At 47.5% G+C, this 26,489-nt stretch overlaps 1 protein-coding gene across 13 annotated transcripts in view; it reads left to right on the top strand.

Annotated features, from left to right (window-relative positions):
- WWOX (WW domain containing oxidoreductase) overlaps positions 1–26,489 on the top strand; it is a 918,690-nt gene that overhangs the window by 430,589 nt on the left and 461,612 nt on the right. The window contains exon 9 of one of the 13 annotated variants that reach the window (XM_081513867.1): positions 21,202–24,645. The exons of 11 other annotated variants lie outside the window; for them this stretch is intronic. In XM_081513867.1, the coding sequence (XP_081369993.1) occupies positions 21,202–21,249 (48 nt within the window). In that variant the 3' untranslated portion in view covers positions 21,250–24,645. Of the gene's footprint in view, positions 1–15,199; positions 17,053–21,201; positions 24,646–26,489 lie in introns of those variants that run through there. One more of the 13 variants, XM_081513865.1, reaches the window with a different exon arrangement.

Genomic DNA, 26,489 nt, shown 5'->3' with positions numbered 1-26,489 from the left:
TTGGTTTCAGCTGAATTGTGAAAGAGAGTGGAGAGACCCTTGGAAAAACATGAATATTGCTGCTGAGCGCTAGCCAGGCCCTTCCCTTCTAGCAAGTTCCATGAGGGATTAAGAGGCTGGCTGTTTTCAACTCCCTGTTAGTGATGCTTCCAGACCCCCTCCTCGCTGAGCATTTATCTTGCAAGGGGCATATTTAGGGACGTTCCCATTCTATTTTATCTGCAGAATTACTTTCCATTCTGAGGTCTTTTGTATAAGTATTCCTTGAACCCATTCCAAAAAGTGGATTTTTAACCCAATAGACCATAACTGCAGTGTTTTATCATATATACATATTTCAGAATGTGAACGTAAGTAGATTTAGCAAAGTTAAAACAAAATTAAAACTTTTCAAAGGGCACCAGTGCTTGCTTTCCCATGTTGGACTTTTCCCTTTGGAGTTCTTATGGCATTTAAAAGATTCTCTAAAAACAGGAAGACTTTTTCACTTAGGTATTTTTTTTTTTTTTTTTATGTACAAGGGATGGGGTTCAGAAAACACCAGTGGGGTTTGGCCTCCCTGCAGTAAATAATAGCCTCGGTAACTACATAGGCTCAATTTTGAATCTGAGAGTTAGTGCCATTAAGATTAGCATTGTGCTGTCAGTCAGGTTTCTAGCTGGCATGTTCTCTTGCCCTCTTGTTTCTCTTGAAATCCCTTTCTCAGGCAGAAGCTAATGTCATTGCTCTGGAATAGAAATCCAGTCTCCCCACCACCCTATTCACCACTTTCCTGCTTAATCCCCTCGCTGGCTGCCCGTTTCCCTTGGGATGGAATCTGAAATCCTCAACTGACCCTGCAAGGACCCTGCCAATCTCTGCAGCCCACTCTCATCCCACTCTGCCCCGCCCGCACACACCCCAGCACACGCACAGCCTGCCATGGGGCCTTTGCACAGGCTGTTGATGGCCTGGAGTAGTCCTCCCCTCCTGCTTTGCTAATAAACCTTTGCTGATTCTTTAAGGGCCCAGCTAGGTCTTTACTTTAGCAACTTGCACAGTTACTTTATCTTTCCAAGCTGTATTTTCTTCTCTGTATCTTCTTACTAGGGTTAATAGCTATGTCTTCTATTTGGAAGGAATAGGACTTTTTGGAGAGAAGTGAGGAATAAATGTTATCATTCCATAAAGCCCTTGGTGGAGTACTTGGCACGTGGTAGGTGAGCGTGCTCTGAGTGTTAGTGGTCATCACTGAGCTGGTTGGCTGCCTCTAGCCTTGAGGCCTTTCCTTTGGATTCTTCCATAGTTGATGCTGCAGATGGGGTTTGTGTTGTAGTTGTCTGTCTTCTGGTTTTTGGTGAGAGTTTATAAGAGGAGGTCAAGAAAGGGAGGAGTTGATATAAGGGAGGTGTTGATATAAGCTCTATCATGCCCCCAGCATACCCCTGAAAGACCCTCTCTTTCCCTGCTGCTGTGGTCAGAATGAATGTTACCCCTCCGGTTCATGGTTTGAAATCCTGATCTCCAAAGATGACGGTGCTAGGAGATGGGGCCTTTGACAGGTGCTTGCTTCATGGGGTGGCGCTCTCTCAAATGGGTTTTGTGGCCTTTTAATAAAGGTTCTAGAGAACTCCCAGCCCCTTCTGCCGTGAGAGGAGACAGTGAGAAGGTGCCAGTTGTCAACCTCGTTAGTATCTGGCCATCTTTGCACCTTGCGCTCTGACTTCCAGCCTCCTGACCAGTGAGAAAGGCATTGCCGTTGTTTGTAAACCACCCAGCCTGTGCTCTTTTGTTACAACAGTTCAGATGAACTAAGATCCCCACTGACTCACTTGGCTGTATTTTGGGCCTAATCACCCCCTACCCCTCCCCAACCCCTGCAGAGTCTAAGGGAAAGAAAGGGCTGTGCAGAGGCGAGATCCAGCATTTGTTATCCTCGTTTTATAGTGAAGACACTGCGGTGGGGAGAGCTGCCATGCCTCCCGTGGGCCAGTCCCCACCCTCGCTAACTGCCAGCCAGCGACTGTGCGTGTTGCCCGCCTTCAAAACAGAACCGCGAGCCCAGGACTTTGGCTAGGGCCTTCCTGTGTTCTCCGGAACACATGCCGTGACACCAGCTCCCAACCTTTCACTGTGCGGCGTTCTGACAGGCACGCACACAGGCCTCTGGCTTGAGCGATGCCACTACAAAGGTCCCCTGCTTTTCATAAACGGATCCCTGCGAGGCCGCTTCTCAAGAAAGCGACTTCTGCTGCCTCCCGTGCGCTTTTATGCTCTGCCGTGAAGTGCAGAGTGGAGCTGGCAGGTCTCCTTTTCTTCTCTGCTCTATGTGTGATTCGTAAAGGGAGCTCTACGGGTCATGGATGCGTGCCGCCAACTGGACCTCGCTCCCAGGAGCATCAGGAGGGGTTGGGCCCTGTGTCACTCCACTTGCCCTTGGGTCAGCTCGGAGAGCAGGAGAGGGACTGTCCTGTGGAGTTCTGTTTGTTTGTTTTAAGTTTTTTCAGGTTTCTCATTGCAGAGATCAGTTCTAGCATCGCTGACCAAAGGGCCATTGACCTTCTGGGGGGGCCCAAAATGGCACACACACCCCCAAGACTGATGGATAGCTCCCCATGGGGACTCTCCCTGTGTTCCATCTTCCTACAGTGCTCCCCGCCCATCCAGCCGTATTCTTCTAGACCTCAGACCTTTTTCTTTTTTTTTTTTTAATTTTGAAGAACATCTCTACAATTAGAGATTCACTCTTTTGAGTCTTCGGGAGCTTTACTGTACAATACTAGTGCCCAGGGGATAGGAGCGCCATAAATTGCTGCAAGCTGAGAGCTGGCTCACCATAGACCAAGTGTTTTGTTACAGATAGATGTGGAAATACCCAAGTTTTGGAATGGTGTGCCCCCGCTTTTTATATATTTGACTGCTGTTACACCACTGTCTCTCTCACTTACTCCTTCCTGCACCAGAAATCTTTGAGTGGAAAGCCGATAGAAGCATAAAGCTTCAGGGCCTTAGAACCTGTGAGAAGACATCCTGCCTGTGAACGTCCTCCACCAGGAGCACCGTCCAGGGCCAATGGGGTTGAGTTCAGTTCTGGGCTGGAATGTGTGTGTGGAGGTGGAGGGCATTGGGGTCAATGGTGCATTTGCGAACGAGGTGGAGGAGAAAGGGCTCAGAGCAGGAAAGAGCCTGGGAGACAGCTAGTATTTGTAAAGCTCCTACCCCTTGCCAGCCTCAGTGCCCTGACTGCTCTGGGGCATCTTCACAGGACCCTGAAGGCAGGCCTGCAGAACCTGGTTCCCCTCCTTTCACACAGGAAGCCTTGCCCGACGGCATCAGACTTCAAGTCTACATGTGTCTGGTGCCGAAACCAGGCTCTTTCCCCTGAGTGTCTGCGGTCAAGTGTTGCCTGACTCAGGGTTTGCTGGAGCCTGGCTCTGGGCCGGAGTTGGTGGCGTGAAACCCTCTCATTCCACACCTCAAGTATTAGTCTGGTGAATGGATCCCTTGGTCCATCACCCAGGAGGCATGAGCGAGGGTGGCAGGTGGACTTAGATCTTGGCCACTCTGACTTAGATACTGCTGGAGGGACCTCTGAGACATCTCCTCTGGGAGGAAGGGGAGGGTTTCTAATGTGTAGCTCCTGACCAAGCAAGAAGGGAGACAGTTGCTTGAAATGGGTTGTTAGGGACTGAATGTGTCCTCCCAGATTCCTGGGTTGAAGCCCCAATCCCCAGGATGGCGGCCTTTGGAGGGAGGGGCTTAGGTTTAGATGAGGTCATTCTGGGATCAATGCCCCAATAAGATAAGGCAGGCAGAGATCTGTCTCCTGCTGTGTGTCCTGAGGAAGGGCCATCTGAGGACACAGCCTGGGGCGGCCCCTGCAAGCCTAGAAGAGAACTTTCACCATTTCCCAGCCTCCAGAACTGTCAGAAATCAACGTCTGTTCCTTAAATCTCCCAGCCTTTGGTACTTTCTTACAGCAGCCGAGCAGACAAAGGCGTGGGCCTAGCACACTATGAGCCACAGAATTAGAAGCCACGTACCTGGGTCCATATCATGGATTCGCCAGGTCTTTTCTCTGGGCCTCGAGCAAGTCACTCATCTTCTCTAAGCCCCAGTTTCTTCATCTATAAAATGGGGATGCATTAGCAACCTTCCTCAAGGCTCATGCGTGCGTGCTAAGGCACTTTAGTGTGCCCGACTCTCTGTGGCCCCGTGGACTGTAGCCCACCAGGCTCCTCTGTCCATGGGATTCTTCAGGCAAGAATACTGCAGTGGGTTGCCATGCCCTTCTCCGAGGATCTTGCTGACCCAGGGATCAAACCTGTGTCTCCTGTAGCTCCTGCATTGCAGGCAGATTCTTTACTGCTGAGCCACCAAGGAAGTCTCAAGGCTCAGTACCCACTAAGTGCTCAGTACTTAGCACCATCAACATTATTCACAGCATCATCATCGTTATTAAAGGTCAACATCATTCACACTGTCATCAATGTCATTAACATCATTGTCACTCCAAAAAGTACTAGTATATGGTTTCCACTTGCCCTTGACCAGGGGTCCATGTCCACGTTGGGAAAATCTGTGAATGCCAGATACACACAGAACCCAGAGGTCAGCCTTTCCATGCAGGCATCATTGGTGGCCTCCTTAGGGGAAAGCATGCTTTGGAAACCAGGTCACAGAGGAAAGTACCTTTTATTGTACAGAGCCGAGAGGTCTGTCGTGGACATGCAGAGGGAGCCCGGCCTAATTGCGCTGATAATACAATCCCGTAACTCATTCTGCCAGCACAGAGGTGGATGGACGGTCCCCGTCGCTGCAACTGAGCTTTGCCCCCGTTCTCCTAGGAGAGACATCAGCGCTCCAGTAGTGATTAAAGTGCCTTCGACAGGCCCTTGCTATTAAGTTTGTGACTTCAGTTTAATAAAAGGTAGTATATTAAAATGGAAACACATTATTATTGATAAGGACTGAACATGTTATAAATCAGATAAACACTTCAATAATACAAAATGCAAGGAAAGAAAGCTAAGGGTTGTTGACAACCTACTATGCACACTGTTCTCTCCTCTGGACACTTAGAGACATCACTGCAGGATCTCCCGCGACATCGAACATATCAAGACTGGCTTCTTTGATACATTCATATATTTCACGATCAGACATTCAGCATTAAGGAGATTACAAGAGAGGCATCCAGTTGATTGGGGAATAGTTGCTCCAGATGATAGGCTCTTTGGACTAGACCAACACTGACTTAATGAAGTTTTGCTGTGTGTTATTATTTTTTTCCTGATAGAAAATCAAATGGCTCTTGTTTTCTTTCACTGTTCTCAGCCCCTTTGCTTACTCCTTATGACCCCCTTTTTTCTGATTCTATAGAAACTTTAAAAAATCTAAATTGATGGATTTTTTTTTTTTTAGCCTAAGTTTCTAGAATTCTTCCAGGGACCTGACAGATGAAGGCTCAATTGCCAGAGTGTGCAAACAAAAGTAAGCAGCTTAGCTGGGAAAGTGCAGAGAGAAGGAAGAGCTCCCCACCTTCCCTGAACCATGCTTTAGTCGGGGGAGGGTCTAGAAAGTATTCAGCCTCCACTTAATTCAGCTGCTTCCACAGGTAACTTCTTCATGGTGCCAGCATACACTCCATCATTGAAAGAATTCGTAAGACCAGAGTGAGGGTCTGTGCGTTGGGGGGAACTCCTTGTCTGGCTAGAGAGGCTGGTGGGGTCTGGGCTCATTCCTGTCCGCTGCCCAGTTCCAGGTAAGGCCGTGTGCCCATTGGAGACATGTGAGTGTCCCTGCTGTCTAGCGTCTGTCCATCTAGGGCACACCAGGGACCCTGGGATGAGAAGAAAAAAAAAAAATGCTAGTATACATTGAACTGCCTTCACTCCTCTTTCGTGATAATCCTGTAATGACAGGTATTCCCGTCCCCGTGTTACAGATGAGGCTTTAAACAGGCCAAGCAGCTGGTCTGTGGTCATGAGACTCATCCGTGGGCTGCCTGGCCTTTGAAGACCAGCCTTGCTGGAACTTTCTACCACATTTGTTGTTACTCAGTTGCCAAGTCGTGTCCAACTCTTCACAACCACATGGCCTACAGCTCACCAGTCTTTCCTGTCCCTCACCATCTCCCAGAGTTTGCCCAAGTTCATGTCCGTTGACTCGGTGATACCATCCAGCCATCTCATCCTCTGTCACCCTCTGTCTACACTGCGCTTCCTTATAGTCCCTGACATCATTCTTGGATCAAAAAAACAAAGAAGAGGGGTCTAGAGAGGTTATTTTCTGGGTGTCCCATGGTGAATGGCGCAGAGCTAATAAGCACATGGTAGGTGCCCAGGCCCCCTTCTGAAAAGAAAGGTGAGCACCTCGTGGGGTTGGAGGTGGACAGGGAGCTGCTCTCAGCATGGCCGCCTGCACATGCAGCGCCTGACCTCCGCCCTGGGGTGCTTGCTGGAAGAGCCTGCTTCTCTCCTGGCTGGCCAGGCCTCCTCTCCACTCCGCGCCAAGCTCTCCTCTTAGGGTGACTGCCCGGTGCCACACACCACCCTCAGTACTTTGCAGACATTGTTTGCTCTGTCAGTTCAGCGAAACAGGGAGGTACTGTGGCTCTGCCTGTTTTACAGATCAGCCAGCCAGGGTTTGGAGGGATGAGTGGTTTCCTGTCCTCAGTAGCCAGGGGCAGAGTCAAGATCTGACCCCAGGGGCTGGGCTCAGGAGTCAGCCCTTGTGTCTGTAAACCTCTCTGCTCGGAGCCTGCCTCTTCTCCCTCCCTGCCCTTCCCTTTCATCCTGGTCCAGCTTACCTCTCCCTACCCTGTTCTTCCTCCATCACCTTTTTTTTTTACCCAGTGCAAACAGCCTCTGAAAGGCCCAGCCTGCTGCCCTTGGGTTCTGATAAGATCTGGCTGTTGCTCCCTTTGTCTGGTCCGTACCTGCCTTTTCTGAATGGCCCCGTTAATTGCAATTGACTCTCCTAGAATGTGGATGGCAGTGCTATTTGACGCCAGACTAATGCCTCTGACTTCTCCTTGGTGCCTCCAGCAGCAGGCTGGAGGGGACAGGAGGGGGGGGGTCAGAGGGAAGACAGCGCACTTGTGATTCCAATAAAATACATTAGCGCGTTAGAGCTTTTCTATTTGTCAAGTCCACCTCTCTCTCTCTCTTTCTCTCTCAGATGTTGTCATTTCTAGAAATTCACAGTAAAATGAGAAATTATGGGGAGATATCATAGTTGTAGCTCCTGGAAGATTCAGGTGTTTTGTTTGTTTGTTTTGGATTTTTGTTGTTGTTGTTGTTGTCATTTTCAAGATTTAGTCCTAAGCATGAATAAAAAACCTTGAAGGATAAAACCTTAGTGATATGAATCCAGAGCAAGAGAATTAATAGGCCTGGGAGCTGATGGTGGAGCTTGCTTTTCTGCAGGCCTGCTAAGTGTCAGACTTGCTTTGAGGACATAATCTTCCAGCAGTCCTGTGAGGGAGGTATATAAAGACCATCTGAGAGCTAGGAAAACGGAAGCTGCAAGACTGGCTTGCTGTCCAGCGCTTGGTCATCACTGTTCTGTTAAGACCTGGGAAGGAGACTCAGTTTACAAGCCTATAAATGTATCATTAGTTTGACCGCCTTGGACCTCAAGTTGGTCAAGGTTGCTTGTGCAGGCGGTCAGGCCTGGTGGGCCTGCTTACAAGGAGACAGACACTGTGTTCAAACATTCTCATACTTTTTTTTTTTTTTTTTTCTCATAGGAACCTCACAAGGCACCTGTGAGGTCAAAATTAGTCTCCCATTTTGCAGATGAGAAAACTGATGCACAGGAGAGGAAAAAATAAAAAGATCTGAGGTCACATAGTCTGCTCATTACCGACCTGGGAGTAAAGGAGGGTGGTTCAGGATGAGTGAGCAGGAGAGGTGAGCTTGGGGGAGCACGCCCTCCCCAACTCCAGGTGTGCAGGCCTGGTTGCTCTGCATCTGGCCTGGGTAGGTGAAAAGGAAAGAGGGTTTCTGATGTCAGCTAAAGAGGGCCCAGGAGGAAGGCATTTGGGGCCCACACTCTGTTTCCTTTTTTTTAAATGTATTTTTATTTTAATTTATTTTTTAATTGGAAAAAAGTTACTTTACAATATTGTGTTGGTTTCTGCCATACAACAATGCAAATCAGCCATAACTGTACATGTATCATCTCCCTCTTGAGCCTGCCTCTCATCCCTGCATCCTGTCCCTCTGGGTCTCTGAGTGGGTTCTAGAGAGGTGGATGAACCTAGAGCCTGTTATTCCAAATAGAGTCAGTCAGAAAGAGAGAAACAAATACTGTATATCAACGCATACATATGGAATCTAGAAAAAGGTACTGATGAACCTAACTGGTGTTTCTTCTTTAATTTCAGCTTTGTGCTGGGGCCATTTCTGGTGTATGACCACACAGGCAAGAGAGGACATGATAGAGCTGGGTTCAGAGTTTAAAATATATATATATTGAGGAAACAAAAATGGATCTTAAGAATTCTAAGGAAGCAGGTAGAGTGTCTGAAGTTGCAAATCTTACAAGGCGCTTCAGTGATGAGTTAACAGCATTCCACACCTAAAATTCCAGATGTTTGAGTCCTCTTACAATATCAGCTGCCACCAAAGGGCAGAACCGCTTCTTTCGGCTGGCCTGGCCTACAGACCCGGCCGGAGGCTCCAGCATGGGCTGGGCTGCCCCGTCAGAGGGGGTAGGGCTCCCAGTTCATCTGTGTCACCATCCATGACACCTGCCTGGCCCCGGAGTCTTGGGGTGCTCAGTGCCTGGAGGGTAGTGAAGAAGGAGTTTGGATCAGGAAGAACCACCAGCCACTGACTGGCTCTGATCTACGCATTAGTTTTCTCCTCCATTAAATGGAATCCCTGAAACCCATACCACAGAATTGCTAGAAGGGTGAACAATGTAGTGGATATGAGGTGCTTCAGTAGCTCAGAAAGTTATCACAGCTAGTGTTTTATTTTTTTGCATCCCACACCCCCACCTACCCACCCAATCCCAGTCCTTTAGGGTTCAAAGCATGAAAACCCAGAAGCCCAGAGAAGTGTCTGGGAGAGGACTGGAGGGAGGCAGCCTGCCTTTGTCAAGAGGTACCTTCTCCAAGTACCATTCTTTTCCATGGATTTCACAATGACCCTCATTAGGAACAAAGCTTTTTGAACCTGTGTTTATTCTGCCCCCTCCCCCACAGAGATATTCCTAAAGGAAAAGGCATAGGAACCCCCAGTGAAAGCCAGAATTGAGTGCATATGTGACAATAGGAACCATCCTGGGCAGGAAAAGGCTCCTTTTTAATTAGAATCCTGGAAGGACATACCCTCTAATTGCTGCACTTGTAGTGTCAAGGCTATCAATATTGGTGCCTCTTTCATTAATAAACTGGCAAGTCAGATGCTGCAGGGTGGAGGGGCCCTCCCCCGGCTCCCCTTCCCACCCCAAGCTCCACTTAATCAATGGCAGACACTGGGATCAAACAGGAAAAGAACATGTAAATCAGCTGCATTAATTCCGCAGGCTCCAAATAGGTAGACAGAAGGGTGGACACGAAAGGGAGCCTTCATCCGTGTGCCTGCGATGCCCCGGCTCTGGTGAACCCAACCAAGAGGCAGTTAAATGGCCCCGCAGATTGCGAGTGACTCGGGGAATGCCTGGGTTTATGTATGGATTAGCACCCTGATAGACCCTGAGTAGCAGAAGACGAAGACTAATTACCTGACAGCGCTCCCCTCCACTCGCCTGGGTCATTGAAATTAATTTCTGCTTTCAGGCTTGGCAGAAAGCAGCTGCAGAATTTCAGTTCAATACTCAAATTAACGGGGAGCCGAAATTATTTCTCCGCACGGGCAGTGTTAGAGGAGTGGGCTACCAAATAGATCTTGATCGCAGACACCAAAGAAAGGATTATTCCTCCCTTTTCATCAAGTGCCTTGGGTCCTTGGAAGGTGCCCAGGAGGAAAGAAGAAATACCACCGATTTTGCTGGAGGGTAAACACTTAAGTGCTGTATTAAATTGGGTGTGACATCCCCAGGTAGGAGTCCTCTTGCCCCAGCTTCCCCCTCCCAATAATTTACGATTTCTTTCCACTTAACAGCAACAGCAAAATCTTTAAATGTATGGCCCTTTTGTATATACTGAATGGGAATTCCTCATCAAGGGGTATTTGTGACTATTTCTTCTCTTGCATCACTTGTCATCAGGATGCGCATTCACTCTTATTTCAAGGGTAAAGGCGTGAAGTGGAGAGGGCAGTAGGGAGGGGGTGCAGGGGAGAAGTCAGAGGTGGGGTTTGAACCCAGGGCTTCAGTCTCCAACTTCCTCTTTCTGTCCCTTCACGCTGACTCCTTTTTTTTCGCTCCAAGATCCTTCCTCTCTGGGCTGCCTGCCTCCATTCCAGCCTCGTTGGGAATCTGTGAAGCCTGTGGAGCGCCATCTTTGTGCACCAGGTCAAGTTCATCCCCACCCAGGCCATGAATGAGATTCACAGGCACACCACGTTCTTGCCGTGGGCTCCTGCCAGCTCAGATAACTGCAGGCCCAAGGCCACTTCCCACTTGAAACCACTATGCCTTTTGCTCGGTTACACGTCAGGACTCATCAGTGGGGACATGTGGGCACCAGGCACATTGGTCACAGGTGCAGGAAAAGCATCACTCTTCTAACCCTGCCCAGCCTTTTAGGGACACAGTTAACAAATTCTGGAATCCCGCTATCAGGGTTCAAGTTACATCCCTCATCTTGGTGTTAGCTGTTGTGTTCAGATGCTAAGTCATGTCCGACTCTTTGCAACCCTGTGGACTGTAGCATGCCAGGCTCCTCTGTCCTTTGTTATCTCCCGGAGTTTGATCACATTCACGTCCATTGAGTCGGTGATGCCATCCAATCATCTCATCCTCTGCCACCACCTTCTCTTTTGCCTTCAGTGTTTCCCAGCATCAGGGTTTTTCCAGTGAGTCAGCTCTTCGCATCAGATGGCCAAAGGATTGATGCTTCAGCATCAGTCCTTCCAGTGAATATTCAGGGTTGATTTCCTTTAGGATTGACTGGTTTGACTGGTTTGATCTGCTTGCTGTCCAAGGGACTCTCAGTGCTCTTAATAGATGTGAAACCCTGGGGTTATTGCTTCTAATATTAACTCCACTGCTAGTATCTACCATTGCTGTTACTGGTATTATTACTAGTACCTACTGCATGGGGATTCTGCAAGGATTAAGTTAAGTTCATGGAAGTGAAATACTTAAAACTGTGTTTGGCCCAGAGTAAGCTCTCAATAAATGATGGCTCTGTGGTGACCCCCACCCCCGGTATCCCAGGCTCCATAACCCAAGATACGGGCCTCTTCTGTTTGCCTGAAATGACAGAAAAGCTGTCTCTGGACAGCTGACCAGACCCAAGATCCAATTGTGCTGAGCCTTTCCCTGCCCTTTTCACGCCTAAGAACTAAAACAGAAACATGTACTCTTAGAAAATAGTTACCGCTGATCAAATACTTGCCATGTACCAAGCTTCGTCGTATTTATCCAGCAACAAAACAGACCACAGAGGCAAACCGTAGCTGCCACACGATTTGTGAGCAGCGCGGACATCACGCAGCCAGTTCAGGGGACCTGAACCCGGTCCTCGCGTCTTCAAGCCCACGAGGCAGCCATGTGCCCCCGTATGCCCTGAAGAAGCAGTTAGGCCCCTTCGGACGTGAGCCTCTGTAGGCCTGTGACCTGGCGGCGGGGTGACTTCCCAGTGTCGTCACCACTGCCCAGAGCCAGCCAGCCCCCCTTGGGAGAGGAGGTTAATCAGCCTTGCACCGAATCTGCTTAGGAGGCTGTTTCACATACAGTTTTTATACCCTGGCTCCTAATAAAGGTCCCATTATAAATGATCATCTCACTATGATATACTGGTTCCTCACCTTCTAGGAACTGATTTAAAAGGAAGCCCTGGACTTCTTGTGGCCACGGAGTTTATTCATATTCCTCTTTGCTCACTCAGCAGCTGAAGTGGCATTGGGGGACAACCCCCACCCCGCCCCCTGCAAAAAAAAATATTTTCTTTCCAGCATGAGACATTTGCCATAATGAGTAACCTCCAGCTCACTTGATATCCTGATACTTCGTGAAAAAAAATCCCTCCTCCTCTGTCTCGCATCTCCCATTCTGATTTACTTGGTTTGTGTATGCTTCGCTGGCTATAGAGGAGGAAAAAAGTAATTATTACCTTATGTAAATGAGAATTCCAGGACCATCATGGGTTCAGCCTCTGCTGGACCTAGGTATCCAGAAGATGTTATGAAGAGTTATTTTCTTTCCCTTCGGGGCTCAGCTTTTCCCCATATAAATGTGGAAGCATCTTTCCTTGATGATGGTAAAGCCAGATGCACCTTTTGTCAAAACCAGGAGTTGACCAGTTGACTGGCGTTGATCTTGTTGGCTGTGGGAAGGGGGTTGGGATTCTTGGTTCAGCCTGCAGGAATGTTTGCACAGTGTAGGTCATCTGCTACCATGAGATGCCAAAACACACAGATTGGGACCAAGGATACGACTGTTTCCCTTGGGAATTAGGGTGCTTTATGGGAAGGGCAAATGAATACCGGCCAGGCACACACAGACCATGTGGAAGAGCTCACTGCACAGTCTGTCTCACCTCTCTTCCCACCTTGGAGACTGGCTGGTTACTCTGATTTCTTCTTTCTCCAATTTATGGGCTTCCCAGGTGGCTCAGTGGTACAGAGCCTGCCTGCCAATGCCAGAGACAAAAGAGACTTGGGTTCGATCCCTGGGTCAGGAAGACCCCCTGGATGTCTTTCTGCACATATACATCATTACACAAATCACAGGATTATAGAATAATGGTCCCTTTTCAACATGTAATAGATACTTTGCAGAGCACCTTTGCATCTGTTAGGGAAGGAGATGGACCTCAGCCTGCTTTTTTGGCCTAATTTCCATTGCATTAAACCTTCCCTGCTTCCATTCTCCGAGAACAGGCCTGCTGCTGCTGCTGCTGCTAAGTCGCTTCAGTCGTGTCCGACTCTGTGCGACCCTATAGACGGCAGCCTACCAGGCTCCGCCGTCCCTAGGATTCTCCAGGCAAGAATACTGGAATGGGTTGCCATTTCCTTCTCCAGTGCATGAAAGGGAAAAGTTAAAGTGAAGTCGCTCAGTCGTGTCCGACTCTTAGTGACCCCATGGACTATAGCCTACCAGGCTCCTCCGTCCATGGGATTTTCCAGGCAAGAGTACCAGAGTGGGGTGCCATTGCCTTCTCCGAGAGCAGGCCTATTCCTCCCCATTTAAAAAATCATAGCTACATTTCCTCTGTGCTCAGTAAGCTCTAGTCCCCACACCAGCCCTTAGAATATCACCTCCCTTCTGCCTCAAAATAATCCCAAGTGAATCTCAGGATCACCTGTCTGCTAAGTGGCAGATCCTGACTTTGAACCATAGATCCAAAACAGAAAGTTCTAGAACACAGACCAAACATGTATTTGCTAAGGCTGGTGACATGAAACCAAGTTTTTCCTGCTTTGGGGAAATCCCAACCATTTTCCTCTCCAACTCTATAAAGACCTAGACTTTTTTTTTTAACTGCTATTTTTCTAAAGAGCAACATTAGTAATCACTTTGGCAGAAATTTCATATGAACAGTGAGCTTTTCTTTTTCATTTGCTTTCGCATAGTCTTTTCCATTATTCATTTGGCTTCTTGAACCCTCCTATCTGTACGCTGTACTTATTCTTATTCACCCAGGACATGTGTGTGGCACCTTGGATAAGATGAAGGCAGAGAGCAAATCAGTCAGACAGGAATTATGTTGAAAGATGACTGAATAAATTACCACCTCCCAGGAGTGGTATGAAAAACGGCTATTTCTGTAGGATGCCAGAGCACCTTTTTCCTCTCAAATTCACATGTACCCCTGTGCAAAGGCCCAGGGCAACGGGGAGTCTGTACCTAGGCTGTGGGGAGCTCTCTGACAATTCAGTGCCCTTGAGGTCGGGAGGCACTGTGGGTGGTCCAGCCAGCCAGTTCCCCTGCACAGACTGCTTGGGGGAAGAGTTTTCATCACAGTCTTTTTCGTGGACAACTTTGGGGTAAATGGTTATGGGTCACTAAATGGTCTTGCTAATGAGAGACTGAATATACAAATGGACATTGGCCAGGCTGTATCTGACCATAGACCTCTGACCCGCAGCCTCTGTAGCCATCAACCAGAAATGGTCAGGACTTGGTCAGTAACAGCCAGCATCACTAATTTTTGTCCTTACTTCCAACTCAGGACCAGCTAGAGAAAGCCAGATGTGCTCCCAAACCAAGCCCCTAGGATGTCCCGCTCCTAGCTGTCCTGCCCCCAGCTTCCCCAGGCTGACGGCCTCCAATGAGAACACACTGAAGCCTTCCCTTTTCCTGTTAGAAAATGTGCCCTCTTCCTTGTCTGTCTTTGAGCCTCTGCCCAACGCCCCCGATGGTAGCTGACTCCCCTGCTAGAACAAGCTTTGTATAGAAGGCCCCTGTTTATTCTCGTTTGGTGGCCTTGGCTTATTTGTTAGGCTGACTTTGCACTGGGTTCATTTTTTTTCACACAGCTCTTCCCCTGCCTGTCAACATATGACTGAAATCTGCCCCACCCCTCCCACTTTCTTTTCCTCTCCTCTCCCACTGGTCCTTTTTTTATGTGTGTGGCCACTTCTGATCTCAGTGAAAATAATTTTGTTGTTGCCACTAACGTGATCATTTTATATGTTGAAGGTCCAAAGGTGGGTGCACTCATCATCTTATTTAACCCACAGGGAAACCTGACAGATACACTCTGTCCCCATTTCACAGGTCCAGTTAATGGACAGTCAGGGGAGTTGAGTGATCCTGGCTGTCTGAGGGACTAGGCAAGAGGGATGAGAAAGAAAAGAAACAGGAAGAATGAATGAAGATTTAAAAAAAAAAGAAAAAAAATTGTTTGGCTGAGTTGTATAAAAATGATCTCTTTTTTTTTTCCCTTCTTTTAATGTATGACTATGTACAGTGACAGTAGTGTTTCTTTAGTTTATTCAAGGCATAGTTTGGAGATGAAAAGGTGTGTATATCTTTTTAGTACTCTTAATTTTTAAAATTTTATTGGCTTATAGTTGATCTACAATGTTGTATTAGTTTCACGTGTTCAGAAAGTGATTCAGTTATACATAAACATTTGTTTATTCTTTTTCAGATACTTTTCTCATATGGTTATCACAGAATATTGAGTAGAGTTCCCTGTGCCGTCCAGTAGGTCCTTGCTGGTTGCTTCCAGGTGGCTCAGTGGTAAAGAATCCACCTGCCAATGCAGGAGACTCAGGTTTGATCCCTGGGTTGGGATGATCCCCTGGAGAAGGGAATGGCAACCCACTTCAGTATTCTTGCCTGGAGGATCCCATGGACAGAGGAGCCTGGTGAGCTACAGCCCATGGGGTCACAAAGAGTCGGACATGACTTAGCAACTGAGCACACGTATAGTAGTGTGTGTATGTTCATCTCCGGCTCCCAATTCATTCCCCCCGACACACACATTTCCTCTTCGGTAACCATAAGTTTATTTTTCAACATCTGCAACTCTGTTTCTGTTTTGTAAATAAGTTCATTTGTATAATTTAAAAAAATTAGATCCCACGTATCAGTGATATCATATGGTATTTGTCTTTGTCTGACTTAGTATGATCATCTCTAGGTCCATTCATGTCGCTGCAATTGGCATTATTTCATCTTTCTTATGGCTGAGTAGTATTTTGTCTTTCAGAAAAACATATTCGTTTCTGTACATTTACAGATAATTTCCTCTTTAAATTTCATAAGCTGGAGACACCACCCACGTTCCAAGTGAACACAGATTTCAGTTTTGTTACCTGTGTGAAATTAGGGTCCCAGAACTCTGTTCCCACTGTCGTCCACCATGGTAGGAGCCTGCCACAGTGGCAGCCCGCTGGTGAGATGTTTAATATTCTCCCAGTGCCTCAGCCCGATCCTCGAGCCTCAGTGGTGTGGCTCCAAGGACAGCCACCTTCGATACATTCCTCACGTTTAGGTTGTCCGCTAGTCTCTGAGATCATGCAATTAGCATATGTTCTCACCGTACTGTATTTATTACAATGGGGGTGTTCTCAGGGAATCGGATTTAGTAGTTTTCAAACAGAGGCCAACATGGACTTTTAGGAGTTCCATTCACAGTAGATTTCAGGCCTGGTGAAAGGTTGGGGAATGGATTTCCATGCCACGTCTCGCCCATCCCACAAACCTCACCTGGCCTGCAGAGGTGCATTTCTGCGAACCAGCCTCCTGAGGCACACAGAAACCTTCAGAGCTTATAGCATCACCTATGTGAGGAGCCTTCCAGTGAAAAAGGGGCGGGGGAAAAGTGTGCTGGCTGTTGGGTTTATATCCTTAGCTCTTGTAGCAACGTGAGTCTCCTTAATGGAGCATCTCCTAAGCCTGGCACTGACGGGAATTTGGCTTTTCTGAGTTCAGTTGATAGCCCCTTGGCTGCTGGAGCCATCGCCCATCTGTTCAGCTACCATATTCAGGAGCAAGTTGGACCCCCACCCAAGCCCCGGTGGCCGGCATCTCTTGGCTGGTATCAGGATCCACCAAGGTTTCCTACATTTTCAGGCACCGAAGTAGCACCATTATACAGCATCTCTAGTTAAACGGCCCTGTTTCGTGTGTATACATCCCCAGCACGCTTAAACAGGGACAGCGCATGTGAGAGGGAGCCCCGAGGTGCCGGAAGCCTGCGGTTCCTTTGTGTCTACAGAAAAGATGTAGCGATAGAATTGGACTCTTAAATATCTGCAGATGTCAGGTTGAATACAGGCAGCTATTCAGTGTCTTACTCTGGCAGGAGAGCAAGTCCCCTGGAGGTAGGAAGCCATGCGGGTCCCTGGAAGTGTGAGCAGATTGTTAAAAGGGCATCAGCGATGGGCTGGAGGGCCGCCAGGTGGCACCCTTGGTGCTCCTCAAAGGCCCAGGGCTCGACTCTTGTCTTTACCTGGTACCTACCGGGTGATTCCTTCTTTTCCCCAACCAGAGACGCTCTGTTCATCCACCTGCAGAGACCCAGCTCACCTCTCCAGGCTGCATCCAGCCTTCCCCTCTGCCACTGGTGCAGGTAGGAAATGAGCTCTGGAATCAGGCCCACTTGAGTACGAATTTGGGTTATTCCAAACTGGTGGGAGTCATAACCAACCTTACTCTTTCTGAGCCTTAGTTTTATCATCTTTAAAATAGGAAGCCTTATTTACTGTACCTGATGGAGTTAGGTGTTGTGCACATGAGATGGCTGGCAGAATGCCAGGCACAGAGATGGTCAGCGTCATCAATCACTTTCTTCCCTTTTTTTTTTTTAATTTATTTATTTTTGGTTATTTATTTATTATTTCATTGCTTTGCACAGGCTTTCTCTGGTTGTGGCAAGCAGGGGCTGCTCTTCATTGCTGTGTGTGGGCTTCTCATTTCAGTGGCATCTCTTGCTGCTGAGCACAGGCTCTAGGGTGCAAGGACTTCAGTAGCTGCAGCTTATGGGCTCTAGTGCCGGGGCGCAGTAGGTGTGGCGCACAGGCTTCCTTGACCTGTGGCATGTGGGATCCTCCCGGGCCAGGGATGGAACCCACGTCCCCTGTGTTGGCAGGAGGATTCTTATCCACTGCACCTCCAGGGAAGTCCCTTGTCCTTTGCTTTCATGTGATGATTATTTCCTGCGGAGATGAGGTATCCGATGAATGTATGGCTGGCTTTCCTGGGACTGTTTTAAAGGAAACACCTCCAAGCCCCTCACCATAAGCCAGGTCCAGAAGGCGACTTGAGAGCAAGGCTCTGAGTTACTTAGAGCATGTTTGGAAGCTGTGTCCCATGATCGCCAAATGCAATCGCGGATGCGACAAGGGGCTGTACAGGAAGCCGTGATGAATCACGCAGACCGTCAGCCGCTCACCCTCCTCTCTGGCGCCCAAGGCACAGCCGTTTCTCAACCTGGTCGAGGTCTCCCTGCGAGTCTCCATGACAGCTGCTCCCAGGGTCAGCTCCCAGCCACAAGCGCCAGGACTCCCAGCACCCCTCCTCCCTCCAGGATTCAGGGTTCATCATGCTCAAGAAACAGGTGCTGGGGACAAGATGCCACATCCCTTTTTAGATTCTCAGTTTTCTGGAATGAAAACAGAGTTGGTAGATAGGCAGATATTTCTTTTATATATGTATGTATTAGGCTGTGAATTTCTTAATCTTTGTTAACTCATGAGCTAAGTAAATTCTTTGACTGGACCCAGGCGTAAGGCCTGATTGACCTTTGTTTTTCTCTCTCTCCTATAAAGAGTCATGTGTTACTTTGAAAAACCCTTTTTTTTTTTGAATATGTAGTCAATACTACACATGGTAGAAGGAGAAAACAACTTTTGGGCACTTAGGCAGAAGAAAATTAAAATGTTCTATTAACTCCATTACCCTAAGATGATTACTCTTAATGTTTTGTTATTTTTTTTCTCTCCTCCCAGTGATGACTTTTTTAAAAACAAATTTGGGTTTAAGCTTTTAAACAGTTTAAAAAACATAATCTGTGTGCATGTGTGTATATATGTATATATTTTTTCTATATATTTTCTTTTTCTTAAATAATAATTTTTCATTGTCACTAAACATTGCTTAGAAAAATTCTTGATTTAGTAAGAGTGTACTATATGAATGAATTGTATTTATTTTGTTTAACCATTTCCCTATTGTTGCATAGTTAGCCTTTTTATACTTTGAACACTATATTTTTTAAAAATTTTTATTAGAGTATAGTCAATTTACAATGTTTTGTTAGTTTCTACTGTTCAGAAAAGTGAATCAGCTATACATATCCATATATTCCCTCTTTTTCTGGATTTTCTTCCCGTTTAGGTCACCACAGAATATTGAGTAGAGTGCCCTGTGCTAAACAGTAGGTTCTCATTATGAACACTGCATTTGTGTTTTCTCATAAATTTTTTTCATTTGTATATATTTCTTTTAAAATTTCTTTTTTTTCTCCCAGTTTTATTGAGATATAATTGACAGTGCCTTGTAAGTTTACGGTTGTCCAGCGTACTGATTTGACTTACATCAAGCATAAAACGGGCAGTGTACTTTTAAAGATAAGAACTCCAGCTTATTACTGGCTCTGCCTTGTGTATTATCATGTAAGCATAGCAGTTACGATGGCTGACTTCCTCGGAATCCTTTCACTTGAACTGATCACACTGAGCCCGAGGTCACACTCTCTTTGGGAACCCAAACTGTCACAGAAACTTCCTAGTACGTCATCTCTTTGCTTCTTAAGCAAAGAGCCCTCCCTCATCCTCAGGTGGAGGGACACTCTCCAAAGGCCAGAGTGACGTCACGGAATGAGCCCGGGGTGCAGAGTCAGCAAGTATGATTTCAGACTAGCTCTGATGCTGCGTCTGGGTGTGTGGTTCGGGCAGGGCTTCTCAGCCCATCTCATATCCAAGCACCTTACTGTTAGTAGTGAACCAAGTTAATATACTGACACAAGAATCTGGGGTGGGAATTCCTTCATAGAGATACAGAATGATCATACAATTGCTGTCGCTGTCATAGTCCACTCTAGTGATATTTATCAAGCACCTACTGTGAGCCAGGCTCTATTTTACATTCTAGCAATATGGCAGTGAACACACAGATAACTGCCCTCATGGTTTTTATATTCAAATGAACGTGGCAGAAATTAACAGGTAAAACAATAAACTCAGTGCTTTGGGAAGAGGGACTCAAGTTCTATCTAGATTCTGACTTTTCCAGGATTTAAATAGTAATTTTAGGTGAGCAGTTATTATTTTTCTCTAGCTGTCAGTCCACCCAACCATGCTGCCCCCTTGTTTCCCCCTCTCTTGTTTATTTATGTATGTAATCACGTATTTTATATTCTCGAGTCTTTTCTCCAGGATCTAAATAGTAATTTCAGGTGAGCAGTTATTTTTTTGTCTATCAAACAATCTGTTTGCCCATTCCTCCTCCCCATTTGTTTGTTTATTGCCTTTGAAATTCTTAATCTCTCTCAACCTACGTCCTGAATAAGTTGATTGGACATTGGGATGGAGCCTATTTTTGCCATCATCTGCATTTCTGGAAATAGACCAGTATTTCTCAGATTGTGTTCCAAGGACCCCTGGGTGTTGCGATTGTGTTTTCTGATGTGTCCCCGTGCGTGTGTGTGAGCACACGCACACATGTCTATCTCGGTGATGACCTAGAAAGATTAACCGAGCATCTACGGTTCACCTGGGTGACCACCTTGAAAGCTGTCGCGAGCACGTCAGGATGCCTGTGCCTGCGTTTTGAGCGGGTGGTGACTTTGGCCTCACTCAGCTGTCTCCCCAGCCATGTGGTATTTCTCTATCCAGTGTGCACTGTTGGTCCTCATCAACCGTGTGTTACCAAGGCGAGACTGAGGCTTGGGGAAGCTTCAAGGCCCGTGGCCACTCAGGCCTCTGGTTGCAGGCGCAGGAGTGGACCTGAGACCCACCCCCTCACCCTGAACTTCTGCCTCTCTCCTCTGTCAGCAGCACCCAGTGCCCAGGGACTCCGACTCCAAATCTGCTGTGATTATTGAGGATAAACCAGCTTATTAGATGCTCCAGAGCTTGCCTTTCCTTTCTGAGAACTTGATATAATAAAGTCGGCTTGATCTCCCCAGCCTGTATCTTGAGGGAACAAGTAAATTAAACAAGTAATTATATCCATAATGTTTTCAGAAGTTAGAAGATTTAAATATATGAATCTCATCTGAGTGTACCGCCTTTTGTCTGCGGTGTTTCCTGCCAGAAGATCTCTTGACAGGAAATAAACATTAAAATAATCTTTAATCCCTTGTCTGGTCTATTACCATTAACAATTGATGCACTTTAATTTTGTGGGATTTTAACTACAAAATGGAACGGCTAAGTAGTGATAATTGGGTTTGGAATTATACGGTCATTTATATCAACAGAGATGCAAGAGGCTGGGAGGGAGGGTGATTAATTATTTACTATTTCCTGGCTGTGGTTCCTTTTATAGAATTTTCTGATATGTTCTGCTGTGAACAATTATCACCAAATGAAAGTAAACAAATCTGTGATCCAAAGCCTGATTTAGAAGTTAGACTGGATTTAGGTGATCCAGGCTTGGTTTTTCACGGACCCCGTGGTCTGTCTGTGCTCCCCTCCTCAGAGTCCCACCCGCTCTGATTTGGAATATGGTTGTCTTTGCGCATCTTGAAAACTTCACAGCGTGCATCCCTGGGGAGACGCCTTGACTTGCCGGGGGAGGGGCGGAAACAAAACCAACATCAAGTCAGACATCTCTTCAACAGAGGGGCAGAAAGACCGCATCAGCTTGAGGAGAGTGACGTTCTGTTGTTCCTTTTCACGTGTGCACATGCCTGCATGTGCGTTCAACCCAGGCTCCCCCTTCGTGCTCCCCCTGCCCCGTCGTCGTCCAGCGGCCCGTGAACGTCATGTCATCAGGCCTTCGTGGACGGCGGTTATGGGCCGACACACGCTTCCTCTCTCCGTCGCCTCTCGGGGACACGTGTCCACGGGGCGCATCCCCGTGTGTCGTGTTCGCCCTCCCTCCACGTGACTCCTTCAGAAGCCAGGCGCTGGGCGCCTTCAGCAGATTCCTCCGTCTCTTGAAGGCTGACGGGCCCTTGGTCTGACGTGTTCCGCAGGCAGCAGGAGGACACGCAGAGAGAGGATGTGGACACCGCCCATTGCAGCAGCCAGTGTGGCAGTCACGCGTCACCTGCGGCCCTGGGACGTCAGGGCCTGCGAGCTTGTTCGATGAGCACAGGTGTTGCCTCTGGGCTCATGCGTGCGTTCAATTCAGCATATCATCAGGCCTCCCGTGGTGCATTCTGAGTATACAAGTGGCACCTCCCTTCGTCCACTCGCACGGTCCAAACACCAGATGGACAGACTGGCATTCCTGTCACCCCCCCACGCCCTGCCGTCACGGAGGTGCGTCACCCGTGCCTCGGATCTGCCCCATCGGTCATCTCCACCATCACTGCCCCAGCTCCACTTGCCTCGGTCCTTGGCCGGGGTCCTCACCATCCTTCCTCCCTGATGGCCGCACCCCCAGCTGCCCTGGGCCTGCAGTGCACTCGCCTCTGCCTGCTGCAGAGCGGGCCTGGGGACGGGTCGTGGGCCCCTCCTGCTTTTCCCAGCCTGTGATTCCCAGAGGATGCGGTGGCTGCTCGGCCCTCTGTAGCCTGGGAGGCGGAGCAGAGAAGGGCTCGAGTCTTGGTTTGTTGCTGGCACTATTGTTTGCTGGTATTACTTGCTCCATTTTTCTTTTGTGGGGGGGTGGATGCTGATGGTGATTGTTCTCGCCGGGAGGAATCGTGTAGCACTGGACACTCCTGGGGGCAGGACTCAAGGGCCAGGTGACTTTGGGGTTCACCTGGTACCAGAGTGTCTCAGCCTCGCACTATAGACTTGTGGTTCCAGTAACTGTTTGCCATGGGGGCCTTCTCGTGCTGTGTGGGATCTTTACCAGCAGCCCAGATCTCTACTCACTGGACGACAGCGGTCCCCACCGCCCTCCCAAGGCCTGCAAAGCCAAAACTTTCTGTGGAGACGGTCAAATATCCCTTGGTCAGGGCGCAGAATCACCCCTCGTTAAGAACCCATGCTCATACTCTTCTCTAGAGTGTTGATGTTTTTGTTTTTGCTTTTATCCAAGGCAAAGTTTTTATACTCTTATAGAACAAAGGAAAGTGTTGCTAAAACAAAAAATGATATGAACTTCAACCTCGGTAATGTTCACTATGTGCCAAGCCCTACTCTAAACACTTGGCACGTGATCGGTAATTTATTCCTCACAAGAATGTTGTTCCTGGGCTGATGTTAGCATAACTCTATTCTCTCTTTCCGACCTCACACCACCTTCTTCCCTGTGAATTTGTCTTCTCAAGAGGATACCTACCAGTCATTGGATTTAGCCCCACCAGAATCCAGTATGACCTCATTTTAACTTAATTATATCTGCAAAGACCCTACTTCTAGATACAGTCTGAGGTTCCAGGTGAACTTAAATTCTGTGGAAATGCTATTTAACCAAGCACAAGCGCACTCGGCCTCTGCAAGGTGCAGAGAGGTGACCGGATCACTTAAAGTGCAGCTGAGCAAGTGGCAGAGCTAACGATTCAAACCACAGTCCAAGCTTGTGACCACTGCACTAGTGATTCTCGAAGCCTGGTCCTCAGCCCAGCGGCAGGGGCCCCACCTCCCGGGGGGCTTGTTGGGCATGCAGGTGCTCATGCCCTCCCCCTCCCCCGCCCCAGACCTCCTGACTCAGAACCTCTGGGATGGGATCCAGACAGTGTGCATCAGCCAGCCCTCCAGGGCTTCTCACGCACCCTAAGGTTTGACTAGTCTGGCAAAAGATGCAATGTAAGAAAAATATCTTTCAAGACCTCGTTTTAATCAATTATCATATGGTTCTTGAGTACAATTACGCATCTTCTACTCCAGAAGGTTGGGCAGGAGAATTCTGTTTATTTGTCTAAAGGGATCTTTTCTCCTAGTTCCCCAGCACCCAAAAGCATCTGAAAAAAAATCACACTGATCTGTTCTTTGCCTGTATGATGATGGAAAGCGCCGAGTCAAGGATAAATTGGGAGAAGTATTTTCATTTGTCTAAGTCTCTCTGCTTATTTAGACGTACAGCCTGACTCTTCTCAGATGTTTATTTTAAGAGAGCAAACCACCAGGCCTCCAGCTTTCTTTCGTCAGCTGCCTTCTCCTCCCCAGGGCCTTCCCCACCACGAACTCAACGCACCGTTTGTGCGTGCAATGCAGTCGCCTCATTTTAGGCTCATCGGTACATTGTTAATTGACCTTCATCTCCTGTTATTTCACCTCAAAGCAAGCACATCGTTCTCCGTGGTAACATGGGAGTTGTTGATCTTCTATGTGCCAGCGTTTACTCTTTTGAGCAAGCTTTATTATCCTCTGTTTCGAAGGCCCTTTCCCCCATCTGTTGACTTTTGTATACTCTGCTTCTTCTTCTTTGTTGTTGTTATTTAATTACAGGTTATATAAAATAATGCCATCAGCAGGAGGGAGGTTATTACCTTACAGAGAAAGTATTGAAAGTAGATTGGCCACCACAAGCCAACCTCTTAACATGCACTTCTGCACACGGAGGTCCCACATCTGTGGCAGAAACCCCTTCCGTTTATTTGAGGAGGTTTGGGGTGGGCTTGGGGGAAGCGGAAGGAAATCGGAGGCACTGATGTTCTCCCTGGAGGTGGAGGAGGCCCCTCAGCACAGGAGGCAGCTCCAGACGGACTCAGTTTCTGACAGGAGAGGTCCCAGGCTGGAGATTTAGTGATGGACACCCAGAGCTCCCTGCGTCTTCTCAGATAACTCATGAAACCAACCAGGGTTTCCAGATCTTGGGAAAGCATTTCCCATCGCTTTGCTCTTATTGCTGCTTGCCACTCCACCTGGGGGAAATAAAAAGTAAAAGCAATAGAAGCTCATGGTGAAATTTCAAACCCTTTGATAACATTTTAAAAACGAAGTTTTCCTTTGTCCCGCATCTCCTAAGCTCTCTTCACAAGAAACCACCTATTAAAGCTGTGCTGTGGATATTCCAGAAACTTCCTATACGTTTACCATCAGATACAGATAGGTGTACTATATGTGTGTGTGTGTGGTATATGATATTGATGTGTGTACAGATATAGATATGTGTACAGAATACTGGAGTGGGTAGCCTTTCCCTTCTCCAGGGGATCTTCCCAACCCAGGGATCGAGCGTAGGCCTCCTGCATTGCAGGCAGATTCTTTCCTGTCTGAACCACCAGGGAAGCCCATAGATACGCATAGCCTTTTAAAAACTGCATGCAGCCAAGACCATCAAAAACAGTTTATCACCTTGCTGTCTGTATGTGGTGACATCTTAGAGATCATTTGGTTACCTGCACAGGCAGCTCGGCTGCCCAGTGTGCCATGACTGTGCCATGACTGCATAATAGTCCACTGTATGGTGGCCTGTCATCCCCTCATCCACTCCTCTCTCAACCCATGTAAGTTGAGTCTGTTTTGCTTTTCAACATGGTTTGGTAATGAGCACGCCTGCATATGCATTTCACATCACAAGGGCGACTTTCCAGAAGCAGATGCACTGGAGCACAGGTTGTGAGCATCTTTGACCTGATGGGTTTCATAGGAAGTGCCACACTGTCCTTTTGAACAGTGGCACCAGTTTCCTCTCTACTGTCTCCCCTGAGAATACATGTGTCACCACAGGAATTGTCTCCAGCAGCAGCAGGAGAAGCAGAGGAGAGGGCTGGATCATGAATGACAGGTCAGCAAGTCAATAATCAGCACCCCATTTTTAAAAATTTATGTGGTCATCGTATTATAAGCAATCTCTTATGAAGCAACCACTTCATAACACCATGTAGCCCAGTCCCCCAGCTTGGCATTTTTTTCCCCTCCCTTTTCAATACATCACATTGATTTTCTGTATGACTTTATCTGCTTAATACAAAGTGGGATTGAACAGTTATTTGTCTGGATTTGACCATTCCTTATCAAACATTTATGATTTAGCTTTCTCCACAGCATCTTCTTGTAAGGTGTTTCTTATTTTTATCTTTTTCCGTAAAGGTAGGATTGTGTTGACAGCGCTGTAATAAATCTCTTGAAAGAGACGCGTGGCAGAGGGTGGGGAGCGGGTGGGAGCCCTGTGTCTGGGCTGTTTGAGCGAAAGCTTCAAGAAGGGGCAGCATGGATTGTTTCTGGACCAGATTCCTCTTCTAATCCTTAGTAACTGATGCCCCGACTTCAGGGTTTGTGACATTCAGGAATTGGGTGCTTCTCCCAGATGGTAAAGAATCTGCCTGCAATGCAGGACTCGGGTTCTATCCCTGGGTTGGAAGATCCACTGGAGAAGGGAATAACTACCCACTCCAGTATTCTTGCCTGGAGAATTCCATGGACAGAAGAGTCTGGCCAGCTACAGCCCATGGGGTCGCAGAGTCAGACACGACGGGGCAGCTGACACACACACACTAGAAGCATGGAAAGATACTGCTCTGACGATGGATCATCCGGCATATAAGTGAGGCTGGTGCAGCGAAGGCCAGATCTCAGAACCACCTGCTGTCTGCACATAGACTAATGTCCCTGTCAGGGTCAAGGCAGGGTCACCGGCAGTCACTGAAAATCTTGGTCAGAATTTAATCTGCAGACAGGAGATTGGAAAATTGCAGACCAGAAGCAATTTCCTGTTGTGAGGACTCGATGAATTAGTACAGGTAAAGAGCTCACAGAATGAGGGTTATGTAAATACGTATAATTGCTCTAAGAGTAACACCTCCTCTTATTTTTATTATCTATGTTTCATTTTTGCTGCTGCAAAACTAGGTGTCAGGCACTGTTGCAGAATCCAGAGATACTAGGTTAAATTAGAGAAAATCTCATTGCACCTAGAGCTTACAT

This window comes from Giraffa tippelskirchi, chromosome 7 (genome assembly GCF_054371585.1).
Source record: "Giraffa tippelskirchi isolate mGirTip1 chromosome 7, T2T-mGirTip1v1.2.pri, whole genome shotgun sequence".
NCBI lineage: Eukaryota > Metazoa > Chordata > Mammalia > Artiodactyla > Giraffidae > Giraffa > Giraffa tippelskirchi.
Note: the sequence above shows the minus strand (reverse complement) of the source record. Positions and strands in the feature narration are given on the sequence as shown.